At 41.8% G+C, this 18,708-nt stretch overlaps 1 protein-coding gene across 2 annotated transcripts in view; it reads right to left on the bottom strand.

Annotated features, from left to right (window-relative positions):
• C1QTNF3 (C1q and TNF related 3) overlaps window positions 1–18,708 on the bottom strand; it is a 28,250-nt gene continuing 9,542 nt past the window's right edge. Inside the window, exons 2-6 of one of the 2 annotated variants that reach the window (XM_007466835.1) lie at window positions 18,212–18,323; window positions 15,960–16,114; window positions 10,308–10,437; window positions 1,979–2,078; window positions 1–418 (exon numbers count right to left, since the gene is read on the bottom strand). In XM_007466835.1, coding sequence (XP_007466897.1) covers window positions 259–418; window positions 1,979–2,078; window positions 10,308–10,437; window positions 15,960–16,114; window positions 18,212–18,323 — 657 coding nt within the window. In that variant the 3' untranslated portion in view covers window positions 1–258. The remainder of the gene's footprint in view (window positions 419–1,978; window positions 2,079–10,307; window positions 10,438–15,959; window positions 16,115–18,211; window positions 18,324–18,708) is intronic. The other variant, XM_007466836.1, reaches the window with a different exon arrangement.

Below are 18,708 nucleotides of genomic sequence, written 5' to 3'. Positions count from 1 at the left end.
TTTAGGTGCCTAGGAAAGAGTGATAAAGGTTGCTGGGTATATTAGTCAAGGTCACTTGGGAAGACTGTTTTGTGGTTTATTCTTCTGAGCTCCTGAGTCATCCCTCATTACTGATGTACCTGATGATGATTAGCAATGTAACCAATAAAAAAAATTTTTAATACAACATGTAGAACCATCAAATCTAAAGTCCCTCATCATGACAATACCAGCTCAGCTATAAGTCTTCCCAAAAGTTGAGCTGGTCTATTCACACTTTTACTTAGTTTCAAAGAGCAGGAAGCCTGCAAAAGTGGAGAAGCGCTGGTGGTCCCCGTGAAGAGCGCCGTTGCCCATTCTCAGCCAAACCTCATCCCCTTTGGCCAGCTTCAGCACTGCATGGTTGCTGGATGTATCTGATTTCCCCTTTGTTTCATAACTAGAAAGAAATAAAGGCACCAACTACTTAAGTCTTTGCAGAAAACAGCCAGCTCTTTACCAAAATCTGTCCTCCCTTCTCTTCCGGAGTCTCATACAATTACGCATAGTCCTGGGATTAAATTCTCTAAATGACATGTGAACAGAAATGACATGTGCCACTTATATATAGGATTCACCAATACAGCTCTCACAAACAGCCCCCCTGCTCCTTCCTCATTATGACTGTGTGGAATGCTAATGACAATGACCAGCATGACCATGGAAGCCATCTGTCGAAGCCCGAGTGTTTGAAGACTGTGCCATGAGAAGAAAAGGAATTTCTATCATGTTCGAGCCCCTTGGACCAATGTTATAGCAGTTCAGTCCACCTTAGCTAATTTAGAATTTGGTTCTAAAGAAGGGTGCCGCGATAACGCAAACTAAAACATGTTTCATCGGCTCATGGTCAGGCAGAGAGCAGTGAGGAAACAGATATTGTGGGCTTGAAAGTTGGAGATCCCTGTCATGCTAGAGCAAAACATTTAGGAAAACGTGATGACTTGGAATAGAATGCCTGATGCATAAAAATGTCCACAAGCTTGTCCTTTCCTCCTTCTGACTGTGGCAATGACAATGATGTGAGAATTCGGGAGTCAGTTTTATAGATGGCAGAAATGTTTTCACCAGCCCACATCCCTCAAAAACCTGGTGGAGCAACCCTCCTTCCAAACTCCACACAATTCCCTCCTCCACCCTTTCCACCCCATCCCTCCCCAACCTGAAACCGGCCAAGAAAAATTGAGTTCTAGTGTGTTCGAGCCACAATATTCTGGATCTCTTTGTTGCAGCATTTCACCTACCTAACTCATCTTTTTCTCTTTTGGCTTTTCAAAGCCTCTTACTAGAGGCCAGGGTCCAGAAGAAAAAAATATGGCAATCCCCACAAGTCATCAAAAATAACCGAGAAAAGATAACAACCACGAAGTTTTTCACAGAGTTTCACAATACCTTACCCATTTATTTAATTATGGGAAAGGTGTTGGCCTCTCTTCCCTACATCTTAAGCTTATATCAGAGCAAATTGCAATATTTCTTTTTTAAATGAACTTTTTTCCAAGGTGCCTAAGGGCCAGCTTGCTAAGGTAAACATCAGAGCCACAACAGTGCCTAAAGAAGGAAACCAACTCCCAACTCTTGAACTGCCAGCTCCAGGGATGATAGAGAAGGCCACCAAAGGGCTAAACTCTAGGCAAAGGGGGCGGAGAGTAGGAAAGAAGAAGAAAAGACTGAGAGGGAAGGAAAGAAAGAATGAGTTGAGAAAAGAATACAAATGATTAGTTATGGGGAGTGTTGCTAGTAATTAGTTCAAGACCTCTTATCAACCTGCTTATGCCCAAGTTTATCAGATTCACTGCTTCCCAAACAGTAATGATAATCTGGCCGTATATTGTACATGGGAGGTCTCAACGACAACAAGGTTTATGCCAGTCTCTGTTGATTCCTGTATACCTGCTGGCATTGGCCATCCTTTGAGCGAACAATGGCAGAATGGATACCTATGATAGAAAAGGCCACTCACCTGTACATGCTGAAGACCGTGTTGCCATTGTGCATGAGGTACACATACACTTCCTCAACGTCCTCATGCTTCATCATGCTGAAGGTGAAGAAATACACACCTGAAAGAGGCCGATATTTATCCACATTTATATTAACTATTGTACCTTGAGGACGGGGAGATAGCGGGGAGATATGTCACATGACTTCACACTTCTTTTGTTGCTATTCTACGTGGTATGTAGGTTCTTCTTGGCCTTTATTTCTATGAGTGTCCCTTAACCTTCAAACTGCTTTACACATTGAGACTTTCTCAGTGTGTAGACCATGTTTCCCTAACAAGAATATAAAGTCTTTAAAGGCAGGATTTGGCTGTATCTCATGGCCTCTCCTTGCCCCTAACAAAGCGCAAAGTATAGAAACCCATCCCTAGGTTTAGATTAACCATCATTCACACCTTCCTCAGGACGCATATGGACAAAGTAGAGAGCCCTGCATGGAGGCACCCATGGTCTTCTGTGGCCTAACAAAATGACCCAAGTGCAACATTGTCATTAGTCAAAGATAAGAAAGTACTGTAGCATGGTGAAATGTTCATCAGTTCTAATAGCTCCAGCAATTTCTCATGTTATTCATTGTAAGTAGGTGAAATTATGTACAATAAATAGAAAGATTCAACTTTGACTCAGCAGCATGACCTTGCTACTAAAAATATGAATCCTTTTCATTAAAATAACACCAACATATTTTAAAATATGTTAGTTTTCTTTTAGGAGTCTAGGGCTCCTAATTGAAAGTAACTTAATATACCTGATACACTTTAAATGCCAGTGTAGAAAATACCTTCACTGAAAGATTAAGAAGAATCCAACAGTAGAGAGATGAGTGAAAAGGAAAATCTTCCTAACTCTAAACGATCTTGGTTTTGAGAGTGCATTTTTGAAAGATGAATGAATATAAATCATCAAACTCTTATTGATTTCCATGCTACATTTTTAAACTAATGGCCTTGTCTTAATCTATTTGAGCTGCTATAACAAAATACAATAGACTGAGTAGCTCATAAATAACAAAAATGTATTTCTTACAGCTCTGGAGACTGGAATTCCAAGACCAGGTGAAGGCCCTCTTCCAGGTCACAGATTTCTGGTTGTGTCCTTACATGGCAGAATGGGCTAGGGAGCTCTGTGGGACCTCTTCTATGAGGGCACTAATCCCATTCATGGGAGTTCATGTGATCTAGTCACCTAATTCCATCACCTTGGGCATCAGGCTTTCAACATGTGAGTTTCAGGGGGACACAGTCAGACCATAGTAGACTTTGTAAAAGAAAAACCCAGAAACATCTTAAAAAAAAAAAAAAAAAGCACCACATAGTTCTATGCTGTTTTCCAAAGGTGCAATCAAGTAAAATAGAAGCTCTAAGGCTACCATGTTGATCCATCTGCCTCTGAGTCAAGTGGAACCAAATAAAGATGTATGATTGGGCTTCCCTGGTGGCGCAGTGGTTGAGAGTCTGCCTGCCGATGCAGGGGACATGGGTTCGTGCCTCAGTCCAGGAAGATCCCACATGCCGCGGAGCGGATAGGCCCATGAGCCATGGCCGCTCAGCCTGCGCGTCCGGAGCCTGTGCTCCGCAACGGGAGAGGCCACAACAGTGAGAGGCCCGCGTACCGCAAAAAAAAGGCGTCCTGGAAACGAGAGACAGCAGATACCCAAGTGTTGGCACTGTTCAAGGGACAGGACATGGTAACACTCCTGTCCTTTGGGCTTGGCAGGTCATGGGGGTGTCCTACTGGGCTCGTACCCAAAAAAAAAAAAAAAAAAAAAAAAATGATGTATGATTATGCTTAATTTAGTGTCAGGCTTGCATATTCAATGTGCTGAGAATAAAAGATATGGTATCAAAATAAGTCATGTTCATTCATATGCCTAAAGATTGGTCCACAGATGAAAAGTAAAGGCAGATAGAAATTAGAGACTCAAAGAAAGTAATTTATATGTGTGCAGTTTTTCACATTTTACAAAACTTCTTATTACATGCACACACAACAATTTTCAATGCCTCAAGAAGATAAAGTGGCAATCAAAATGACAGAAAAAGGGACTTCCCTGGTGGCACAGTGGTGAAGAATCAGCCTGCTAATGCAGGGGACACAGGTTTGAGCCCTAGTCCAGGAAGATCCCACATGCCACAGAGCAACTAAGCCACAACTACTGAAGCCCGCCGGCCTAGAGCCCATGGTCCGCAACAAGAGTAGCCACTGCAATGAGAAGCCCACATGCCACAACTAGAGAAAGCCTGTGTACAGCAACGAAGACCCAATGCAGCCAAAAATAAAATATAATAATAATAATAACAAAATGACAGAAAAAGATATTACTTTTCCTGGAAAAAATGACTATTATAAAAAATAGATGTAGAAGCATTTTAGAAAGACTAAGAAACCAAATGGTAAATAAATGAAATGACTATAGAGTTGGAAATATAATACAAAAGTGAATCTATATTATATCCACACGTGGCTTTGGTCTGCAAGGGAAGGTACTAAAACCAGAGATAATACATTTGAACTCTGTTTTTCAGGTCTTTGTGCTACATAATTGTAAAATTCAGCCTTCTCTGTCCCATCACTCCCAGAGTTAAGAAGTATGAAAAGGTCATTTTATAATCTATTGGATGAGGTTTAAACAGTAAAGTGGGAGTCAAATGATGGTTGTTATTGTCTGAATTATGTCCAGCCCAAGAGAATTCTGAAAAACAACTAAATCCTTGAGCTTCAATTATAAAGCCATTGAAAGCAATGGAAGCATTCATTGGGCATATCTATGCACCTATGTAATTTGTGGCACAGACAGTGTTTAACAAAATAGTTATAGGAAAATCATAACATAAGCCTTCAGAACAGAAGATCACATAAGAAGATTTAAAGCTGATTGAAGCATGATGAAAGATTGCATCTATCACTTCGTATGTCAGCTCATTTCTGACCTCAGCTGGGTAGAAAAATAAATCAAGGCACACATTAAAAGCATTTGTGACAGGACTTCCCTGGTGGCACAGTGGTTAAGAATCTGCCTGCCAATGCAGGGGACACGGATTTGAGCCCTGGTCTGGGAAGATCCCACATGACGTGGAGCAACTAAGCCTATGTGCCACAACTACTGAGCCTGTGCTCTAGGGCCCACAAGCCACAGCTACTGAGCCCACGTGCCACAGCCACTGAAACCTGCACACCTAGAGACCGTGATCTGCAGCAAAGAGAAGCCACCGCAATGAGAGGCCTGTGCACTGAAATGAGGAGTAGCCCCCTCTCGCCGCAACTAGAGAAAGCCCGCACGCAGCAACGAAGACCCAACACAACCAATAAATTTGAAAAAAAGAAAGCATTTGTGACAAATCTAACATGGCCATTGCACCCATCCGAATTTTCTTTTTTTTTTCCTTCTCAATACCATATACAGAGACAAGGAAAACTGACAGCAAACACCAAAAAAGTATCCATTCTCTGCAAAATTAGGAGACTGAAAACAAATCAATAAACTTAAAATATCAGTTAAGTGCTGTCACATGTCACTGACAGCAGGCAGAGTCACGGGGAGTCAACATGGAGGGCAAGGAGTTTTGAGGAAGCCAAGTGGCAGCAGATCTCAAACAGTGCCCAGAAAAACACACTCCCTGATGCAGAAGGGCCACTCTGAAATACAGATGCTGAAAAGAAGCTCCTGTGAGCAGGGCTGAGATGAAGCAAAAGTTATGTTTGGGGAGAAGGTTGCTAGATAAAGTACAGAAAGTGTGGAAAGCCATCCTGCAGTGGCAGATCTCAGAATCTGCCAGCAAATATAAGGCTTCTAAAGGCAAAGGAACTGGCAAGTGCAAGGCTGGTTTTAGAAGTTTTCCTAGAGCCAGCGCAGTCTGGGGAGACAGAGAAGTGTGGCCACACAGAGAAAACACACAAAGCGGCTGTAGTTAAAAGAAGTGGCGGGGCTTCCCTGGCGGTCCAGTGGTTAGTACTCTGTGCTTCCACTGCAGGAGCACAGGTTCGATCCCTGGTAGAGGAAGTAATATCTGGCCAGCCCTGCGGGGCAGTCAAAAAAGAAGTGTAGAGTGCTCGCTTCGGCAGCACATACACTAAAATTGTAACGATACAGAGATTAGCATGGCCCGTGTGCAAGGATGACATGCAAATTTGTGAAGCATTCCATATTAAAAAAAAAAAAAAGAAAAGAAAAGGAAGAAAGAAAACAAAGAAATGGGGAGTCCCCTGGCAGCAAGGTAGGAACCACCAAGCCACCAAGTCTGGAAGTGTGCTGGGGTCCCTCCCCTTCCCCAAGAAACTACTGCATAGAGCTGATCTAGGAAAATTCTTCAACCATCAGTTAATTTTAGAAAGTAGAAAAGAACAAAAATTACTCACCAAGAAGAGATTTTATCATGTGGTAGATGAAAAATGTAAGCAAAGATTCCATCATGGGTTTGAAATATATTAATGAAGCAAATCCCTCTATGAAAGAACATTGTAAAACAGAATGCAGAAACCCATGGTAGAAATGACCAGACAAGAGGAGGAACTGAAAACCAGGACATCATGACTAATGTAAAACACAGAAAACGTTTAAAAAAAAAAAAAAAGAGTATCACAGAAACAAGACAGAAGAAATTGGAAGAAGCAAAAAGGATAATTAACCCCTAGAAGATGCAATCAGACTAAGAAAAGTTAAAAACAAAACAAATAAAGTATACTTGGAGTTCTTAAAAAAGTTAACCAGTGGTGTACTAAGGTGCAGGGGAGGGGGTCAGGGGGATGCTTGTGAGCAGTCCACCCCACAGGGGAGGAGTATTTTATCTCTGACATGATTAGAACTGCTGGTCTATGATGCTAATAAAAAAATCTAGCTAACTTTAATTGACTTTATTACAGTTTTTAAATATTCTATAGACAATATATCCTGTTTGCCTAATTTCCTAACACAAGTCAGACTGCTCCCAATGCCACCTCACCTTAGTACAACGAGAAGAAAAAACTTTATTTATGTTTTAAAATATAATTCAAAGAAGCTTTCCCAGACAAAAAGAAGGCTTACACACACATATTGAAAGGACACAGCAGGAAAATTTGACCCAGAATGATGAACACTTCTTCTAGAAAACTCACTGGACTTTGAAGATAGAGAAGGAATTCTTTGGGAAGTCAAGCAGAAAGACTGTCACTTATAAGATGAAAAAACTCAAACTTATGTCAGAGGTCTCCAGACCAAATGCCAGAAAAGAGGACCAAAAAAAAAAAAAAGCCAAGGTTTTTATTTGCAGCCAAGGTTATAACAGTTTAGAGCATGTAAAGTCTCAGGGAATACTGATGGCATAAGCTTTCTTGAGAAAATTAAAGATAAAGTTTAGCTAATAAAGAGATGTCTGGGAGACTGGCAAAATGACTAGTGGTGAACATTGAATATATTTAACTGCAAGATAAGTCCAAATCATAGGAGGGGATAATGTTGACAAACTAACATGTAATTGTTTTATACCTTGACAATGTATAAATGATTCAACCACCAAAAGTTAAAAATTAAGAAAGAGAGAAGGTGGAAGACAGAATAAGCTCATTGATTGGCTTATTTGTAATATTTGAGATATATATATAGATATAGATATAGATATAGATATATAAAACACTATCCAAAAGAAAGCTGGGGAAGCTATAATATACTAAACATAGGAGACTTCAGAAATATTTTCAAGGATAGAGAGAAACATTATATAATGATAAAGGGTCAATTCACCAATAGTCTAAATGTCTTTTAACTCATGAGTGGATAAACAAACTGATACATCCACTCAACGGAACACTACATAGCAAGAAAAAGGAAAACACTATTGATTCATACATAGACATGTGTAAACATTAAATGAATTTTGCTAAGAGACATATTGTATATATTGTAAAATTCCATTTATATGACATTTTGGAATTCTAAGGTTGGAAAACCAGTCAGTCATTGTCAGGGGTTGGAGTACACAGGGGTTGACTACCAAGGGATAGCACAAGGGAATTTGGGGGATGAAAGAACTGTTCCATTTGATACTATGCGGTGGAGATATATCTCTATGCACTCGTCAAAACCCATAGAGCAGCTGTACACCACAAAGAGTAAATTTTGCTCCTTGCAGAGTTTTAAAAGCTCAGCTAGAATATGAGAAACTCAAGATGAGATTATGACAAATGAATCTAACTGTGTTACAAATGAATGAAGTAACAGAACTGAAGGGCATGGGGGAAAAGGATGATCTAAGGGCTTTTAAAGACAGTGTTTTGACTGGACGGTAAAAATAAAAAAATTGGACACAAACATTACACCCTAGTTGGTAACTTTGTTTCTCATGGCACACGGGTTTGCAATTTTTTAACTACTTTATTTGTATACTAAGGTTCAACAAATAAGTAAATATATTATAGATTAAGAGAGCCAGGGTTCACATTGTCAAAGAAAGAAGTTACAGATAAATAAAGAGGATGCTAGGATGAACTCAGTGGTGCTGGATTTGAGTCAGATGTATCAGAATGAACTCATGTTTTTTCGTTTGTTTTTTAACACACAATATAGATAGATTGTATCAGAATGAACTCATGTTTTTTTGTTTGTTTTTTAACACACAACATAGATAGATAGATAGTAGGAAAATACAGATATGTATGCATGCATGATTAGTATACATGTGTATTTCCTAACTCTGTCCATTGGCAGGACCCAGAAGCAGTGACCTCCTAATAGCGATGAGTACATTTAGCACCCAAGTCTTGGTTTCTAAATACTACTCTCCAATGAAAGGAACCAGGACTCCTTGGGGAAATGGGTATTTCCAGAGCTAGGACAGGCGAAAATGCAATATGAGCTTGAAACAGCTTGTGGCACTAGAGAGTAAGAAAGTTGTTGGGGACTGAATAATGGCCCCCATGTATGCTCACGTCCTAAAATCCCCAAGATCTGTGACTGTTCCCTTATATGGCAAAAGAGATTTTGCAAGGGTGATTAAATTCAAGGTTTTGAGATGGGGAGATTATCCTGGATTATCCAGGCAGGCCCAGGGTAATCACTCTGTCCCTATAAAAGAGCCAAGGAGGTGAGAATCTGAGAAGACAAAGTGATGTGACAGTGGAAGCAGAGATTGAGGTGATGTGGCCAATAGGCAGGGAATGGTGACAGCCTCTAAAAGTTGGAAGAGGCAAGGCCCTAGAGCTCTCCAGAGGAACAAGCACTGCCCATACCTGGACTTTAGCCCGGTTAGACTGATTCTGAAGTACTGACCTCCAGACCTGTTACAGAATAATTTTGTGTTGTTTCAAGCCTAGTTTGTAGTAATTTGTTACAGCAGCAATAGGAAATGAATACAGAAGTACTCAAAAAAAAATTTTTTTAATGTTTTTAAAAAAGGATACGGGGCTTCCCTGGTGGTGCAGTGGTTGAGAATCTGCTTGCCAGTGCAGGGGACACGGGTTTGAGCCCTGGTCTGGGAAGATCCCACATGCCGCGGAGCAAATAGGCCCGTGAGCCACAACTACTGAGCCTGCGCGTCTGGAGCCTGTGCTCCGTAACAAGAGAGGCCGCGATAGTGAGAGGCCTGCACACCGCGATGAAGAGTGGCCCCTGCCCGGGCTTCCCTGGTGGCGCAGTGGTTGAGAGTCTGCCTGCCAATGCAGGGGACACGGGTTCGTGCCCCGGTCCGGGAAGATCCCACATGCCGCAGAGTGGCTGGGCCCGTGAGCCATGGCCTCTGAGCCTGCGCGTCCGGAGCCTGTGCTCCGCAACGGGAGAGGCCACAACACTGAGAGGCCCACGTACTGCAAAAAAAAAAAAAAAGAGTGGCCCCTGCTCGCCACAACCAGAGAAAGCCCACGCACAGAAACGAAGACCCAACACAGCCAAAAATAAATAAATAAATTTATTTTAAAAATAATAATAATAAAAAATTAAAAAAAAAAAAGGATACGGCCTTACTTGGGGTGTGGCAAAGGAGAGGGGATGAACTCAGTTATGATACATTTAAACTGTGAGAATAAGGGCTTTTCAAGGCAGAGGTAACTATGCCCTTAAGCTTTATTTGGTTAGTTTGAATGAGTTAATAATCTAAGTAGCCCATGGTCGTCATCATTTTTTAAAATGTCTCTGTCTTTTCACACACACATATATATATATGTTTTAACCAGAATCACAAAGAAATCTTAATTCCCTCAGGGTCTTTCTTTCTTTGTTCCCTCCCCCTTCCTTCCCTCCCTCCCTCCCTCCCCCACTTCCTTCCTTCTTTCGCTTGGTTGCTTAACTGATTAATCCAGTCATTTACTTTTACCTCTCACCTGATACTGGGGCCCCAAATCTACCGGTCATGACATCGAAGAAATTTCCGATGTTGGTTTCGACGCTGCTGAAGATAATCCCACTGTTCTGATTGCTGAAGTGAGTTGCCAGAGAAGCCATGAATGCAATCTAAGCAAAGAGTTGGTGGTTAATTAAAAGGCAATTTATCTTAGAGAAATAAGGTTTTGCTACAAGTAAGTTTATTTCACCAATATGTGTAACAGCAAGATTGGAAATAATTTAAACATTAATCTATAGAGAAAAATTAAATAAATCATGGTGATTTCTAACATTTTTATGCTATGCATCACTAAAAGTATATATCAACAGTTCTGAGCATGTGTTTCAATGAACATTAGACTTTAAAGTGCTTTCTGAAACCAAAATTCAAAGAGTCATGTACCAAAATGTCCATTGCAGCTCTATTTACAATAGCCCGGAGATGGAAACAACCTAAGTGCCCATGATCGGATGAATGGATAAAGAAGATGTGGCACATATATACAATGGAATATTACTCAGCCATAAAAAGAAACGAAATTGAGCTATTTGTAGTGAGGTGGATGGACCTAGAGTCTGTCATACAGAGTGAAGTAAGTCAGAAAGAGAAAGACAAATACCGTATGCTAACACATATATATGGAATTTAAGAAAAAAAACATGTCATGAAGAACCTAGGGGTAAGACAGGAATAAAGATACAGACCTACTAGAGAATGGACTTGAGGATATGGGGAGGGGGAAGGGCGAGAGAGAGGCATGTGACATATATACACTAACAAACGTAAGGTAGATAGCTAGTGGGAAGCAGCCGCATAGCACAGCTCAGGTGCTTTGTGACCACCTGGAGGGGTAGGATAGGGAGGGTGGGAGGGAGGGAGACGCAAGAGGGAAGAGATATGGGAACATCTGTATATGTATAACTGATTCACTTTGTTATAAAGCAGAAACTAACACACCATGGTAAAGCAATTATACCCCAATAAAGATGTTTTAAAAAATAAAGTGCTTTCTGAGATATTAAAATTCTATTATCATATAATACTGGAAAATTTGGATGAAATCTTCCACATATAGCTATTAAATGGCCATTAGCATATACTAAAGGATCCGAAAAGTCCGGCAGCCAGCTTTTTAACTTTGTTTGCCTTGTGTTATTTTCTCCAAAAAACACCTGTGATATTATGATTTATAATAAATATATATTTAGTATTCGCCCCCAGTTCTGGCAGAGAACTCCTAAAATCCTCAGAATTTCCTAAGTGTTGAGGGCAATCAAGGGGTCTTTTGTTATGTTAACGAGGTAACTTTGGAAAAACCCCTCGGGAGGGTCTGGTTGCCTGTGGAGCCAACCACGTGATTAGAGAGCTTTGAACTCTCAGTCCTCCCCCATCCCCCCCTTCTCAGCCCCTGCCCCCAAACCTCCGCAGAGGAGAGATAGGGGCTGGACAGAGAATCAGACACCAATAGCTAGTGATTTAATTACTCTTGCATAAGTAATGAAATCTACATAAAAACGCTCCGGACAGGGCTTCCCTGGTGGCGCAGTGGTTGAGAGTCCGTCTGCCAATGCTAAAAGACATGGGTTCGTGTCCCAGTCGGGGAAGATCCCACATGCAGCGGAGCTGCTGGGCCCGTGAGCCATGGCCGCTGGGGCTGCGCGTCCCGACCCTGTGCTCCGCAACGGGAGAGATCACAACCGTGAGAGGCCTGCATACCGCATAAAAAAAAAAAACCCAAACTCCAAGTTTTGGAGAGTTTCCCAGTTGGTGAACACATGGAGATTTGGGGAGAGTGGCGCTCTCAGATAGGGAGTGGAAGCTCAGTCCCCTTTCCCCACACCTTGCCCTATGCATCTCTTCCATCTGGTTGTGCTTCAGGTACATCCTTTTATAATAAATTGGTGAGCAAGTAAGTAAAATGTTTCTTAGTGCTTCTGTGAGCCGCTTTAGTAAATTAATCAAACCCAAGGAAGGGGGGGGGGTCACTGGAAGACAGAAGCACAGGTGATAACCTGAACTTGGATTGGTGCCTAAAGTGGGGGAAGTGTGGGGCAGTCTTGAAGGACTGAGCTCTTAAGTGTCAGAAGTGAGCTGAATTGTAGGACATCCAGCTGGTATCCGAGAATTGCTTGGTGGTATGGGAATAGCCCACACTCGGAAATTGTACCACCATTGGAGAGTCACATTTGAAAGTCAATGCCAGTCCCCTGTCCAAACGAGTCATTGAAACTGAGTGCGAATTAGATCAATAAATTCTTTAACTTGCTGGGATTATCCATCTTGGATTAATGGAAGTTTTAAGGGAGAGGGGTGAGAGAGGAGAGAGCAAATAATTTCAAGTTCTGGAAGACTTGGGGTGTGGACAGGGAGGCAGGCCTGGGAGAATCAACACAGAAAGGATTGGGGCAGTCAGAGGACAGTGTGAGGGCACCAGACACAGAAGGAGGAAGAAGGGGTGACACCGGAGGACGAGATTTAGAAATGGGGATGAAGGGGCCGGAAGTCACCCTCCGTTACAATCTGCCCAGGACCGATCTTGTCTCCACTTTTTTGTGTCTGTTTTTGTTTTTGTCTTTTGTTTTTTGCGGTACGCAGGCCTCTCGCTGCTGTGGCCTCTCCCGTTGCGGAGCACAGGCTCCGGACGCGCAGGCTCAGCGGCCATGGCTCACAGGCCCAGCCGCTCCGCGGCATGTGGGATCTTCCCGGACCTGGGCACGAACCCGTGTCCCCTGTATCGGCAGGCGGACTCTCAACCACTGCGCCACCAGGGAAACCCTTTGTCTCCACTTTAATGCCTCCTTCAAAACATGTGAAAGTAGTTCTCCCTAATGACCATAATGTGGTTTTAGGGTTAAAAAAGCTGATGGAGCAAATGTAATAATTGCCCAGGTGTTCTCCATTAAACTGGCTACTACAAGGCCCCTTAACTAGCATATAACCGTTCACAGATTTGGGTTAGTTTCTGGCTTTGAGAACCATCCATCTTATTAGGTACCTATAACCTGGGCGATGGCATCTGTCTCCTTTTCTTTGTAAATTTATACTGGCACACAGACCGCAGGTTGCTAAAATTATTAAACAGCAGTCATTAAAAAGTTACGAAAAAAAAAGACTTTAGGAAACCACAAAAGCAGGTTGAGTAACACACAGGATCTCTTAGCTTACCCTTAAAATAGCTTGATTCCCCCCAAAATGATGGAATTTATCCAAGGTCAAACAACTACCACATGTGCCCAAATAAAGGGTAAGGTTTTCCCCCACTGATACTTCAGAGTTGCTGTACCTTACAGTTCTTTGAAAGTTTCTCGTGTTATAGTATATTGTCCATGAAAATATTAATCAGTAATCAAAGACAGAAATTGGAAAATTTTATTTAGAGCCAACCTGAGGATTATAACCCAGGGGACAGTCTTTCAGAAAGCTCTGAGGACCGTTCTGAAGAGGTGTGGGGGTAGGGGGAGAAACCATTATATATGTGATTTTGGTGAAGGGGTCCATGCAATCAAGCACACATCTTGGTAGAAGGTTACTGCTATTCACAAGGAGCAGATAATCTTAGTTAATGGTTTCAGTGCTTTTCTAAGTAATGGTAAGATGCAAGAAACTGGGTTCATAAATTTCTCTCCTGAAAAGATTGAACTGTCTGAGGGCCAGTGCTGTCAATTTTCGCAGAGCACAAAATGTCTCATTCTGATCTTCACCCTGAATTCCTTTCACAGTGTATTGTAGGTCAGCGACTGCAGTGGTAATGACTTGGTTCTTATAGAACTGGATGGTGGGCAACATTCTTTATTTTACAGTCCTCTCCCTTTTGTTCTTAATTTCAACCAAGGTTTGGGAGGCATTTTGTGACCAATTGTCCCACTGCACTAGGAATGCGCATTCCCAGGTCAGGTGAGGATTTCCTTGACAGGACACTTCATGTGCTATTACTGGACCAGACCCAGTTAACAGTAGCCAAAAGCCTCTGGACCACCTGTGTTACTAATCTGTTACGGTCCAGGAAATGGCTCCCTCTTCTTGCTTCTTCCTATATCCCGAGTTACACTATTACAATCATTGATCTTACAGAACTATATATTTGGTCAATTGTTTCAAGTCCCCTAGTCATCATTATTTTTATTGGAAGCTCAGTCACACACTGGTAATAAAAGAAAAAATAATCTTATAAAATAGGCAGAACACAAGTAATATAGCTAGTAACATTAATAAGGTTGTAAGTAAGTAATGTTATCTTCTAAGGAGTTACACGTCTGGTGTCAAAAGAAGAGAAATTGATCTTTATGGTTGAGCAGTTATTTCTGCCATTGGGGAGGTCTGGTTAATGCATAATGCAGATGCACAATGCACACTAGAGGGGAGGGAGGAGGCCAAAATGGGCAGAGAAAAAATTATGTTTAAATTTTTCTTGTCTTGCCTTAAAATATGAATTTTATTCCATCAGTATGTTCTCTCAGTTACTTAATTTTAATCACTATTTACTGTTTCAGGAACACATACCAGCCAGAAACAAGCAATAAAAAATGCTAGTTTTCAATGTTGATAGGAGTCCCTTGGAAGTCCCATCTTAAAAATATTAGCCAAACAAATAAATAAATAACCCAGACTTAGTAATTTTCTTGGTGTGACCTAACCTTACATCTCACATTTGCAAGTTTTAGGTGTTACTGACAACAAGAATTTTGAAGATCACTTAAAAGAGAAATAAAGAACAGATAAATGGGGGACTTCCCTGGTGGCTCAGTGGTTAAGAATCTGCATGCCAGTGCAGGGGACACGGCTTCAATCCCTGGTCCGGGAAGATCCCACATGCCACAGAGCAACTAAGCCCGTGGGCCACAACTACTGAGCCCGTGCTCTAGAGCTTGAGAGCCACGACTACTGAAGCCCGTGCACCTAGAGCCTGTGCTCCACAACAAGAGAAGCCCGCGCAGCGCAGCAAAGAGTAGCCCCGGCTCTCTGCGACTAGAGAAAGCCCACACACAGCAATGAAGACCCAACGCAGCCAAAACTAAATAAATAAATTTATATATAAAAAAAGAACAGATAAGTGGGTAGTGGGCTTGAGATAAAATGTCCAATGATAGCCTCATAAATGAATTAAAAAAACTTTAAGCTGAAATGAATATGGTCTCATGACTCAAAATAAAATGCCTCCAGTAATAAAGAAGATACTGATGAGAAAAGCTTTAATAAAAATTAATGCCACGAAAACTGATTTGATAGAATTACTTGTATATTAATATCCATATATGTAATTTAAATATGCAAATGTAACAAAATTGATAAATACATGGAATGGTCAAATATTTACTTAATAATATTTTATGCCTCTAAAAGTTCACATATTCGAGTCGCCAAAAACCTTTTTATTGAACATGTCTCCTCATTTGGAAAATGGAGATTAGCTGACCTTCAGGGTTGCTTTGTAATTTGGTCTAATGAGGGTGTTGAATTTCACCCTTCGTACATTTCTCCCTAAGAATGATTTCAAAGCACTTTGACAGCATAGGTCTTCTGCAAACACCCTGTGGTGGAGATGAACAAATTGAGACAGGTTTACTCAACACTGAGGAGGTAGAAGGACTCAAGCCTTCTGATCCCTGGACCCTGAGTGAGGGTCATCTGGAGACGTGCCGAGACGATTTACCTGCAGTTCTGGTGGGATCCCCGGGTAGCCCTTCTCTCCTTTGGGGCCATGCTGCCCACGCTCCCCTCGTGGCCCCAGATCACCTTTGTCTCCTTTCTCTCCTTTGGCCCCTTCGTGGCCAGTGGCTCCGTTATTGCCATTGTTTCCATGGTTTCCTTAAACAACCGGACATCATCACATGAGAAAGCCCAGTCACTCATACTCACCATCTATTTTTATACAAATGCAGCTCCTTTCTTCAAAAATGCACAAACTTAATTGTAAAAGGGGACCATCTGAAACAAGCTCAAACACAGCCATGGTGACATCATTGGATGGGATCGCTTTTAAATGGGACACTGAAAACAGCCTTAGATACTCTTAAGGCTCCAGGCTCCAAAGCCTGTTTTTCCTATAAAGCAAGACTTGGATGAAAAATTGCATAGAGACATTATAAAGCATCCTTTATAAGAGCAAAGATTTGAAACCACCTAAATGTCCATCAATACTGAAAGGGCTAAATTAAAAAATGGTACCTCCCAGTAAATGATGTTATATAGTCACAAAAAAAGAATGCTGAAGCAAAATATTTAATAGCATGATATTTTTAAATAAAAAAGGTTATGAATCAATCAATAGTGATAGCATGATACTATGTATATGTGTATATATATGTATATAATATAATATAAAATATGTACAGGTTTTATCCAAAGGGGAAAAAGACTAGAACAAATTGCATAAAAATATTTTGCAGTGGTTTATTTTTTTCTAAGTGGATGAAGCACAAATGATTTTTGTGTCATTCTATACACTTTTCTGCATTTTTGAAATTTTCTACAAAGAACACGAACTACTTTTATAACTGGAGGAAAAGTAAAATCATTGATAAAAAATTATAACAGTGATCTTGAAAGCAAGACTTGGATAATAATTTCAACTCTTCACTTTACTTTGCTAAGAGATCATTTCTACACCTCTCCCTTTATTTTTATATTTGTTGAATTACAGGCCCTTTTGTTGTTTATTTTGTGTGCCACCTTTGGTCAGATTTCATACCGAGCTTGCAATTCTTCCAGGTTAATGAACTTTGACTGGGTTTACAAGTTAATGTGCTAATGACAAAACTGCTCCTGATGGGAAGCACATAGCCAAGGCCAGCCTGTCCTGTGACCTCAGAAGAGTTTAGACCTAAGAAGATTTTAGAGGGATCTGAAAGTCCCCTACCTGTAATCACTGTACGGGCTGCCCGCTGTCCTTGATGTTCAGTGACATAGATTCCAAGCTACTGATCATAAAGTCTAACAGAGCACTTTCTCATTCTATATTTGGTTTCATTTGACAAGCCACTCAAAAGTATTAAGAAAAATTAAACCTTATTTGTTAAATATTAACATCAATGGGAGTAAGTCAGAGAAGAGCAAGCAGACATTTGCCAAACCCTGAGAAAATGTTCTATCCCCAGGAATTGACCTGGAGACAAGAAAGTCAGTTAAACCCCCAGATAGATTTGGAGGTCCTGGGACAGAGGGCACCTGGGCCGCCCTTTCCTTGGCTGACCCTGGAGACTAGCAAGTTCCCCAAATGATCCATGTCTTGGGTGCCACTCAGTAGTAGAAATGGCTGAACAGTGGGACTAGAGGGACCCAGTGGAGCTCTACAGCATGCCCTGTGCCACCATATGGTGCTGGAGCCCAAAAATGTCCCCATGAGTCCAAGAGAGGCATGAAGGTCAACTGAGAGACAGCTGAGCACGGAAGGACCTGGGGGTTAAGGGAAGAAAAACTCAGCTAGACCTAGAATCAGACAGAAAGATGTGTAGCTCAGTAAAAGAGACTGTGAAGATGACTAAAACCCAGACCAGCAACCTCTCCTTCCCACTCTCACTTCCCAAACCCCCTGAAGCCTAGATCTAGTGCACTGGATGGAGCACACGGTGGCAGAAACACTGAAACAAGAGTATAAACCTGTTCAGCTCCAGTGGTTCCAGACTCCACACTGCGGAAGGGCCTCCTGGCCTGTAAGCTGGGGCCCCAGCATGCCTAATGCCTGTGGGATTCTGCAAGCAGTATGGATAATAAATACTATAGTTTATACAGTTCCACCTCATTAACTCAATAAGCCCAGTTCCCCACCCAACTCTCTTTGGGATTTTCCATGCATAAGCTTTGGATCACGCACAAGTGATCCCAGCTCACTGAGCTTCACCCCTGGCTCCTGTTTTGGTATAGTCTGAAATTAGACTGGAAACAACGTATCTCTCTCATCCTTACCTGGAATGCCAGGGAGACCAGGAGGTCCAGGGGGGCCTTGGTATCCTCGAAAGCTGTAGTCTCCATGACAACACTTGCTGCAGTCTGGGGGCAGTCCTCCAGTTTGTGAAGACTTTGAAAAAATACAAAGAGAAGCTTTAGAGAAAGGTACATATGAGTAATTAGAACTTTTGAGCTTTCTTCCTCTGGCCACAACCCCTAGGTAAGCTTAATTCCAAACAGCCTATGACAACATCAGAAAAGAAAGTGTGGGGTGACTAATGTCATCTTATGTCAATGGCAAAGGAGTCAGGGAGTAGCTAAGGTGAGGTGATAATCAAAAGGCAATGGAGGGCTTCCCTGGTGGCGCAGTGGTTGAGAGTCCGCCTGCCGATGCAGGGGACACGGGTTTGTGCCCCGGTCCGGGAGGATCCCACATGCCGCGGAGTGGCTGGGCCCGTGAGCCATGGCCACTGAGCCTGCGCGTCCGGAGCCTGTGCTCCGCAACAGGAGAGGCC

The sequence above is a fragment of the Lipotes vexillifer genome, unplaced genomic scaffold (genome assembly GCF_000442215.2).
Source record: "Lipotes vexillifer unplaced genomic scaffold, Lipotes_vexillifer_v1.1 scaffold647, whole genome shotgun sequence".
Classification (NCBI taxonomy): domain Eukaryota; kingdom Metazoa; phylum Chordata; class Mammalia; order Artiodactyla; family Lipotidae; genus Lipotes; species Lipotes vexillifer.
The sequence above is the reverse complement of the archived record's forward strand: the minus strand, read 5'-3'. Positions and strand labels throughout refer to the sequence as shown.